The 10,418-nt window shown below is 48.9% G+C and overlaps 1 protein-coding gene across 2 annotated transcripts; it reads left to right on the top strand.

Moving 5' to 3' along the window:
- The first annotated feature begins 6,945 nt into the window (after positions 1-6,945).
- On the top strand, positions 6,946-10,418 carry LOC101550950 (putative N-acetyltransferase 8B). 2 transcript variants are annotated; one of them, XM_004609259.2, is made up of 2 exons: positions 6,946-7,025; positions 9,420-10,418. In XM_004609259.2, the coding sequence occupies exon 2, from the start codon at positions 9,483-9,485 to the stop codon at positions 10,182-10,184; it is 702 nt and encodes a 233-aa protein (XP_004609316.2). In that variant the 5' UTR covers positions 6,946-7,025; positions 9,420-9,482; the 3' UTR covers positions 10,185-10,418. The 2 variants fall into 2 exon arrangements, with proteins under 2 accessions (XP_004609316.2, XP_054977769.1); XM_055121794.1 differs by lacking the exon at positions 6,946-7,025 and adding an exon at positions 8,412-8,593.

The following is a 10,418-nucleotide window of genomic DNA, read 5'->3' as shown; positions in this document are numbered from 1 at the left end:
ATTCCTGGAGTCAGTCTAGAAAAATTCTAATTCTCTTTCTGAGCCTCAGGGGTCAACTGCCTAGGACTGTTCAGGGCGGAGTCGCCTTCAAGGGTCAGGAATAGATTATGGAGGTCTGAGTTGGGAATCCCTAGAGATGGGCAAACCCAGTCAATGTTGCCTAGCAGTTTTTGAAAGTCATTAAGGGTTTTAAGTTTATCATGGTGAATAGAATTTTTTTTGTCTTTGAATAGCATTCTTTTACTATCAGGTCACACTTATCTCCATTCATTAAAACAGGCAGAATAGAAAGTTTTTGAGGTCATACAGTAGTACGCTCAAGAACATAACCTAAATACTCATATAGAGAAAGCATCTGTATTTTTTTCTGTGGCTATTTCTAACCCAGCTGCGGGTAGATAAGTTACAACATCCTGATACAATCTCTGGAGTTCTCCATCATTAGAACACGCTGTTCTAATGATGTTATCATCCATATAGTGAGTAACATAAGCCTGAGGGAACTTGACACGAGAAGGGCGCAAGATCAAGTCAACAAAATACTGACACATGGTAGGGGAGTTGGTCATTCCCTGAGGTAGAACAGTCCATTGTTACCTGCACATAGGTGCACGATTATTAAGAGAGGGGACAGAGAACACAAAACATTTAGATCATCTGGGTGGATGGGAATGTTGCAAAAAGAGTCTTTTAAATCAATGACAACCAGTGGCCAGTCTTTAGGAATAGCAGCAGGGGAAGGAAGGCTGGGCTGAAGAGTCCCCATGGGAGCCATGTTGGAGTTAACATTCTGTAGGTCAATCAACAAACGCCACTTGCCTGATTTCTTTTGGATAACAAAGACAGGGGAATTCCATTCTGAAAATGAAGTTTCAATCTGTCTCAACTTCAGTTGTTCTTCTACTAAAGATTCTAACACCCTTAATTTTTCATTATTAAGGGACCACTGGGAGAACCACACAGGGTCGTAGGATTTCCACTGAACACAGAGGGGTGCTGGGCAGAAGTCTGAAGCAGCTCCAATCAAAAGAGGGGTGGCCTCAGAATCAGAGTCCACAGCGGGAAGTGGAATGGAAATCCTAATTGACGCTTTCCATTGCTCAAGTAAATCTCATCTCCATAAATTCAGAGGTACGGGTGCTATGTAGGGCTGGAAGGTGGCTGTAATGCCCTCGGGGCCAATACATTTTAACCATCTGGCACTCTGCCGGACAGAGGGAGAAGGCATCATGCAGATGTCCATACAGAAAGGACATTGCTTTAAGGTAAACTAAGTTCCCTGCGGCAAGGCTAAAAGGACAAACCCCATGTTATCCTACCACTGAGAATATCTAAGCTCTCCCTTACTCATTCACTTGTCAAAGGACATTGGGGCTTTCTCCATTCTATACTATTCTGAAAAAGTTCCTGAGAATCTTCTGGGCAGATTCCATGTATGCCCTTTTATTCAAGTGTTTACTTAGAAGGGGTGGGTTGGAGGGTGAACACAAACTCCTTCAAATGGCATATGAATTCCCATTGACATATCTTTGCCAACACTTAGAATGTTAGATTTAAACATTTTTGCCAATCTATGTGCTTGGAGTGTGGCTCATTGGGAGAGTTTCTCTGCATGTGTGAAGCCCCGAGTTTGATCCCTGGCATCAACCCACATCTCTAAACGCTACACAGGGCAACCCAGTGTTATAGGCTGGGTACCCCAAAAATGCTCCACAAAATCGTAATTTTGTCTCAAATTAGCGGGCCAGCTCTCTCAAGACAAGTGTTAACAGCAAGGGTTTTTTTAAAGGCCAAACCACTTGGAAGTTCTTTAAGCAAGCACATTTACAGAAGCCAAATAAAAATGGTTAGCTAACAATCCATTGGTTAATATGGAAACCAAAAAAAATAAAATAATAGTTAAATGGAAGATGATTCAAAGGCAAATCAACCCAATGTTCCAAACTTTTAGGTACAGCAATTCTACTTCAATAAAACTCAACTTCAGAAACCATATTTTCACCACATTGTAACTATAAAGTGAAATATGGAGACAACTGAACTGTGCATCCCGCATGTGAACACTCAGGGATGGAAAATTAAATTTTAGGGACCAGAGAGATATATAGTGGGAAGGGCGTTTGCCTTGCACACGACCAACCCGGGTTCATTCCACGGCATCCCATATGATCCCCAAACATTGCCCAGAATGATTCCTGAGTGCAGAGACATGAGTAAATCCTGAGCAAAGCCTGGTGTAGCCCCAAAACAAACAAACAAAATCTTTCCATTTTTTCAAATTTTATCAATACACATAATGAAATAATACAATGTTATCATTCCATTAATTACGATTCAATAGTTTTATCTGTCAACATGGGAAAATACATACAGCATAAGTTTTTAAAAGACTTAATGAAGGGGCTGGAGCAATAGCACAGCGGGTAGGGCATTTGCCTTGCACACAGCTGACCTGGGTTCGATTCCCAGCATCCCATATGGTCCCCTGAGCACCACCAGAGGTAATTCCTGAGTGCAGAGCCAGGAGTGACCCAAAAAGAAAAAAATAAAAGAAAAAAAAGACTTAATGAAGAAAAATTCTTTCTGTGTTAGTCTTCTCATTTGAGAGATATTATAGCTGTTAGGTGCTTGCTTTGCCTACAGCTGACCTGAGTTCAATCCCTGGCACTCCATACAGTGCCCACGCCCTGCCCAGATCCCTGAGTGCAGAGCCAGGAGTAAGCCATGAGCACCATTGAGTGTGGCCCCACAAAGATATAAAAATATGTAGATAGATCTTCTTTCTTTATCTCTCTTTATATATAATATACACATACACATACACACATATATAATATATACATATATATTTATGTTTACTCAGCATCTCAGAACATGGAATCCTTAAGTATCATATAAGAATACTGGCAGGAATAGAAATATTTGTCCCTTTGTGCCCGAGAACAGATGACTGGTTAAAGAAACTTTGGTACACATATACAATGGAATACTATGCAACTGTTAGAAAAGATGAAGTCATGAACTTTGCACATAAGTGGATCAACATGAAAATATCATGCAAAGTGAAATGAGTCAGAAAGAGAGAGGCAGACATAGAAAGATTGTGCTCATCTGTGGAATATAAAATAACAGAGTAGGAGACTAACACCCAAGAATAGTAGAAATAAGTACCAGGAGGTTGGCTCCATGGCTTGGAAGCTGGCCTCACATGCTTGGGGAAAAGGCAGCTCAGATAGAGAAGGGAACACCAAGTAAAATGTGGAGAACCTGCTTGGGAAGGGAGATGCTGAAAGTAGACTATGGATTGAACACGATGGCCACTCAATGCCCCTTTTGCAAACCACAACACCCAAAAGGAGAGAGAGAACAAAAGGGAATGCCCTGCCACAGAGGTGGGGTGAAGTGGGGGGGTGAGATTGGGGGGTGGAGGGATAGTGGGTTCATTGGTGGTGGAGAATGGGCACCGGTGGAGGGGTGAGTTCTCGAACGTTGTGTGAGGGAAACACAAGCATGAAAATGTGTAAATCTGTAACTGTACCCTCTCGGTTATTCACTAATAAAAAAATAAATAAAGTAAAAAAAAAAAGAAATATTTGTCTCTTTTAAAACAATGATTAAGTGCCCACTCTGTGGGAATTCAAAGATTAAAATAAAGCCAAAGTCACTCTCTTTTGGAAATCTAAAATCTATAAAAGGAAAAACAAACAAATAATCATTATAAAATATACATATTATATGCATAAAAAGTACAAAGGGGCAACAGTGTCAAGCTGGGCAGGAGAAGGAAGGAAAGATGCATAAAGAGAACTGAGCACCAGAGAGCAGAGGCGAAGTCTGGCAGGCAGGAGGGCTGGGGAAACAATTTAGAAAGGCTGCTTTACTTTTCTATTTATTTATGAAACTTTTTTCTTTTTGGGTCACACCTGGCGATGCTCAGAGGTTACTCCTGGCTCTGCATCTCAGGAATTACTTCTGGCGGTGCTCGGGGGACCATATGGGATGCTGGGAATAGAACCCGGGTCGGCCACGAGCAAGGCAAATGCCCTACCCTCTGTGCTATTGCTCCAGGCCCCCCAAACTTTTTTCATCTTTGCAGAAAAAATATCACCCAGTGCATCAGTCCATCCTCCACGCCCTCTTTCCTCCCCCAATCCCCGGTCTCTGAAAATGTACCCTCTATATAAGTGAACTAACAAAAGTACCTCCCAGCTGCACCACTATTTTTCTCTTCTGCTGGTGGCACTGATTATTGACAATATTATTGACACAGTTAACAATTCACTGTGTTAACCACTGTAAATTGTTCAGTGATAGGGAACTGACACCGAGTTCTAGTCCTTAGTTTGCTTTGTGGTTAGGAGTCTGTGAGAGGGACTTTGAATTCATTATGCAAATGAGTCATTAGACCTAGCTCAGGAAAATGGATTTGCTCCCCCATAGTGGACCAGGGTCGAGATATGAGGGGCTCCTGTGAGAAGATCTCTACTTGAGGGGAGGAGTCGATTGGGCAGCCAGAACCCTTAACTGAGAGGAGCCTCAGATGAAGGCGCTTCTGACTCTGAATAAGAAAAAGCTGTTTTCTTAGGGGCTCAGCTTCTCTGATTGAGAAGCCCCTCAGAAGGGACCACTTGAGAGCCTCAGTGAGATCTTCCTTTTTTTTTTTTTTTTTTTTGCTTTTTGGGTCACATCCGGTGACGCACAGGGGTTATTCCTGGCTCTGCACTCAGGAATTACCCCTGGTGGTGCTCAGGGGACCATATGGGATGCTAGGAATCAAACCGGGGTCGGCCGAGTGCAAGGCAAACACCCTACCCGCTGTGCTATCACTCCAGCCCCAAAGAGGAACTAACTTTTAATGAGCAAGTAGGGAAAAGAGATTTGTAATCTAGAAGGTGGAAGTTTTCAGTATACTAGTAATGTTGCTGCATTAATGAAACATACTTAAGTATGAATGTAGCCAGGCAATGCTGATATTACAGACATTTTATATTCCACAGGCATTTTATTTGACTGAAAATAATTTTTTTTCTCTTTTTGGGTCACACCCGGTGATGCACAGGGGTTACTCCTGGCTCATGCACTCAGAAATTACTCCTGGTGGTGCTCAGGGAACCATATGGGATGCTGGGAATCGAACCCGGGTGGGCCATGTGCAAGGCAAACACCCTACCTGCTGTGCTATTGCTCCAGTCCCTGAAAATAAAATTTGTATACTTATCTTTCTGTAGGGCTGGAGCGATAGCACAGTGGGTAGGGCGTTAGCCTTGCACACGGCAGACCCAGGTTCAATTTCTCCATCTCTCTTGGGGAGCCCGGCAAGCTACCTGTGGCATACTCAATATGACAAAAATAGTAACAAAACTCTCACAATGGAGACGTTAAGGGTGCCCGCTCGAGCAAATTGATGAGCAACAGGATGACAGTGATACAGACAGTTAAATGGAAACCAAAAGTAAAGTAGCCAAACAATCAGTAATCAAACAATCAGTAAAGAACAGTAAACAGTCAGTAAAGTAGTCAAGCAATCAAAAGACTGGTCAAACAATTGATTGATAAAGAAACTAAAAATACTTAGCTACACTCTTTACTGATCTACTCTGGTCTTGCTCCTGTTTACAGGGCCGAGTAAGCATACACATTCTGGAAGCCAAAGCCAGAAGTAAAGCAATTTGTTTCTTTGTCAAGGGAATGGGGTGAGGATGTGACCCCCAGAACCACGCATATGAGCACAATACCCAGATGTACAAACGTGCAAATCCAACACCGCACAAACACAAAAATGTGTATTTATGTGTATGAAAGTTTTGCTAATCCAGCGAGTGTAAAAAGACTGTGGCTGTTCTAGTTCTGCTAATAACTGACATTTCCCTAATTAAGATTCCAAAGCTGAGAGAGAGCTCTTCTTTGTTTTGGGGGTCACATTGGCAGTCCTCTGTGCCTGGGGGAGACTATGTGAAGCTAGGATCGAAGGGAGCCGCCCACAGGCCTGTGTGCAGTCGGCCGAGCCTCGCTCAGAGCTGCCCTTCATACGTCTTAGTATGTGACTTCTGTGAATTTGCTCACCCAAGATTTTGTTAAAGCTCATTGTTCTATAGAATGGGCTGGAGCGATAGCACAGCGGTTGGGCGTTCGCCTTTCACGCAGCAGACCCGAGTTCGATTCCTCCGCCCCTCTCGGAGAGCCCGGCAAGCTACCGAGAGTATCGCGCCTGCGCGGCAGAGCCTGCCAAAAACAGTAACAATAAGTCTCTCAATGAGAGACGTTACTGGTGCCTGCGCGAACAAATCGATGAGCAACGAGATGACAGTTCTATAGAATGTCCCACCACCCCCCGGTACCTGTTGCCACCTCTGAGCTACTCCCCCAGGCAGACTCCAGGGAATATTGTCTTAAAAAAAGTCATCAATAATCGGTGCTGCATAGAGATCAAGGAAATTATATTTTCAGTCAAGCGTGAGTGGGAGCGTGGAGAAGCCGTAGCCGTGATGCCAGGCGGCTGGTTACTGGCTTAGTTTACAGCAGCCCAGAGGAACCAGAGCGGCCTCGGGAGTGCCCAGAGCGGTTTGGAGAACGGCAGCTCGGTCCTGGCCGACGGGCTTTGCAGGGTTAATCCTTTTCTGCAAAGCTTTCTGTGAGGAGAGGCAGTGCCCAGTCAGAATGTTGATGAAGCTGCAGAGTTCTCAGAGGCGGCCCTAGGGAAGGGAGAGGCCTGAGGCTCTGAGACTTGCATGTCAGTGCGCAGGGAAAGCGAGCCCCTTCCTGGGAGGTAGGAAAAACTCTCCACATCCTCGTGAGAGGGAATGAAAGGGAATCTCAGCCACCTGCCTGCTGGCATGCACACCGGCTTCTTTATTTTCTTTCATCTCTTTATCTCTCCTCCTCCCTCTGATTTTCGCTGGTGCTCAGGCAGGAGGGACAGGATCCTCCGAAGGCCTCTGAGTGAAGCGTGGACTATGGTTGAGCGTTGGCAGGACTGAGGAGAAAGGGAGAACGCGGCGGTTTCCTCTCTCGTGGGAAAACATCAGGTGGGTGGAAACTGTTGGCAAAATAGAGTCCTCTCTGGCTCTGAGGGCAAGACCCGAAAATCAGCCCTGAGGAGAGGTGATGCGGGTTCTGGGCTGGCGGGTGGGGGCCGGGGGACCCTCAATGTGTGGCCTTCCTACAGCGGTCAGCCCCAGGGTGCACAGCCACTTGTGCAGGGGTCTCGTTTCAGAAGACATGTTGCCTAAAGGACAAATCTGATATTTTTTCTATTTTTCACTTTCTTAAATTTTGCCGCTTTTGACTTTGGCATTTAAACTTCGTTTCTGTCTATCTGGGCTGAGGAGGGAAGAAGCAGCCTTCAGAGCCGGCACTCACTTCCCCAGTCACGGGCGCAGGGACTGACCATCACCACCGTTCCAGGGTTGGGGCCACAGAGGGGTAGACAGGGTAACTCCAGCCGTCTTTCCCTCAACACACCTGGTTCCCATAACTTGCTGATGTTAGTCAGAGCTGTCTAACATGGTGCCCCTGCCGTCCCCTGCACCCCCCTCCCCCTCCTGCCTGGCTAGGATATCACTTGTCATGCTGGGACTAAGGCCCAAGCATCTTCTCTGATGACCTCTTGCTGCCTCTCACACTGAAACCCAGCCTTTATCCAGCCTGGGGCTCAGCGCTGCCTTTCCGCTGCCTGTCCCCATCTCTGCCCTGCCAGCAGAGGGGGTGGCCTGTGGTTCATGCTCCGTTCTCCCCCACCCCCCGCCATGTCCCATGGGTCCTGGCTGCAGGAACTGCCTCAACACTTTTTCTGTCCTGCTCCCAGGCCCACAGGAGACAGACATTTCTCAGAAAAGCTTGAGGGTGACAGTGATAAGTGCCAGGGAGAACCCAGGGTGGGGAGCTACCGAGTCTGGGAGAGGTGCAGGGCAGGCCTGATGGAAGCTTGGCCCTCCCGACAGCACATGGACGTCTCAGGAAGGGCCACGCCCGGCTGGCTGTTGCTCTTGTCCATCGAGACTGCCCAGGTGTGGCTCTGTGGTAGTTGCTCTGTGCCGAAGCCACTGGGCGGTGTCACCCCTGCTGTAGGGAGAGGCCAAGCCAGGCATAGGGGCAGCAGACAGGCGAGGGCCAGGGGAGTGACTGAGTGGAGGATGGGCTGGGGAGCCAGCAACAGGGAGGAGAATCCAGCTTCTGAGCACTGGGAGCTGGACAGGAGAGAGCCCGGACTCAGACCGGGGTGCCTGACACCCAGAGAGGGGTGCACCCCACAGGGCTCAGGAACCTGGCTGGCCCAAGGGGTCAGTGGGCCCCTGCAGGCAGAACTCACAAGGGCTAAAGGGTGCCCGCAGGGCAGAGGACCTGGAGCTGCTCCAGGCCTGGCCTCATCCTCAGGTTCTCCCTGGTGACTCATGAAGAGAAAGGGGGCCGGACCCATTGGTGACCTAGTCCAGCTGCAATTCACACCCTTCTGACGTTTATGATTGCCTGAGGTCAGGGCCAGCCAATGAGGGCACGGCCACAGCCTGCTTCCCTGAGGTCCAGGAGGCCCTGGACAGTGTCATGGGTGCAGGTCGGAGGCTGAGGATATCCAGGAAGCAGCTGCTCTAGGCAGGTGAGAGAAGGACACGGGGAAGGGCATGGCGGGGCTGGGTGGGCCTGCACCTCCTCACGCTCAGGCCGGGCCCTGTCTACCGATTGGCTTTGATGGCTCCGCCACTGTTTAGACACCTCATCTCTGGAAGGGCCTTGCTGAGCCTCGGCTGGGAACAGAGGCTGATTCCTGTCCCAGAGGCGGGGAGAGGGGCACAGGAGGGGACGCGCAGTGTGGCAGCTGCACTGTGTACCTCATACCATCCCAAGAAGTTGAGGACAGACTTGTAAGGGGCTTAGGGCTTTCCACTGGACCAGATGCATCTTTCCTAACAATAGTTTAACAATAATTTTTTTTAATTGAATCACCACGTGGAAAGCTACAAAGCTTTCAGGTTTAAGTCTTAGTTATACAATGTTCGAATACCCATCCCTTCACTAGTGCACATAGTCCACCACCAAGAATCACAGTGTACCTTCCCCCCACCCCACCCCACCTCCCCAGCCCCCCACCCCGCCTGTGTAACTGATAAATTTCACTTTACTTTCACTTTACTCATCTTTCTTTAAATTCTTAAATGACCCAAGATAACAAATTCTTGTTTTGTGGCCACACCCAGGGGCGTTCAGGGCATGCAGGGGCTCAAACCTGGGCCCTCCACATGCCAGGCAAGTGCCTTACCTGCTGCACTATCTCTCTGAGCCCGACGAGTTTTTATTTTCACAAGATCCGCACAGGCCCTGGGAGTTGCAGGGAGGGCCACCAGGTGCCACAAGACAGGCACCCGTAGAATACCAGGAGAGGCGGGATGGAGGGCTGGGACTGACTGGCTTCCTGTCTTCCCCAGAGCTACCGGAAGGGTTTCCAGCGACGCCAAGCGCGTGCACGCTCGATTCTCACAGAATCCTCCATGGCTTCTTATCACATCCGCAAATTCCAGGAGCGGGACGGCCAGGGGGTCCGGGAGCTGTTCTCCAAGGCAATGGGTGACAACATCTCTCCCACCTTCTACCACTGTCTGAAGCTGCCCCGGAATCTGCTGTTCCTGACGGGGGTGCTCCTTATCACACTCCTCGTCACAGGCTCCCGGCTGCTGACACTCCTGGCTGGCCTCGCCTTCCTCGCTGCCCTCCGTTTCCTCGCCCAGCACGTGTGGAGCCAGTACATCACCTTCACCTTGAACACCACCCTGTCTGACATCAGCAAGCACTACATGAGCGGGCGGGGCTCCTGTTTCTGGGTGGCCGAGTCCCAGGGCCGGGTGGTGGGCACGGTGGGGGCTCTGCCCGTGAGGGGGCCCGCCCTGAGCAGGGAGCACCTAGAGCTCTTCCGCCTGTGCGTGGACTCAGCGCACCGAGGCCAGGGCATAGCCAAAGCCCTGGTGAGGACTGTGTTCCAGTTCGGGCAGGACCACGGCTACAAGGCGGTTGTTCTCAGCACCAGCTCAGTGCAGTACGCGGCCCTGGGCCTCTACCAGCGCCTGGGGTTCCGCCGGATCCATGAGTTCCCCCACGCCACGTTCTGGACATTGATCCAGCTGACTGTCATTAAGTTTATTTACCACCTCCCCTCCACGCAGGGCTCCAAGGGGCCGAGGCTGGAAGACCCGTGATGGGGTCACTGTGGATTAGTCTGGAGAGAACCGGCTCCCCTGAAGTCCTAAGCAAACGTGCACTGCCAGCATCAGAGTTCCTCCTTCCGGTCAGTGCCTGGCTGGGGACAGAGGGGGGGGTCCTGCTACATTCAGTGCTTAGGGGCTGTCTCCTATGCTAATGCCACCAGATGTTGTAAACGTAACACATCAGCCTAACTTCGAATCTCTAATAAACATTGGATTAGCTCCTGA

This window comes from Sorex araneus, chromosome X (genome assembly GCF_027595985.1).
Source record: "Sorex araneus isolate mSorAra2 chromosome X, mSorAra2.pri, whole genome shotgun sequence".
NCBI classification, from domain to species: Eukaryota; Metazoa; Chordata; class Mammalia; order Eulipotyphla; family Soricidae; genus Sorex; species Sorex araneus.
Note: the sequence above shows the minus strand (reverse complement) of the source record. Positions and strands in the feature narration are given on the sequence as shown.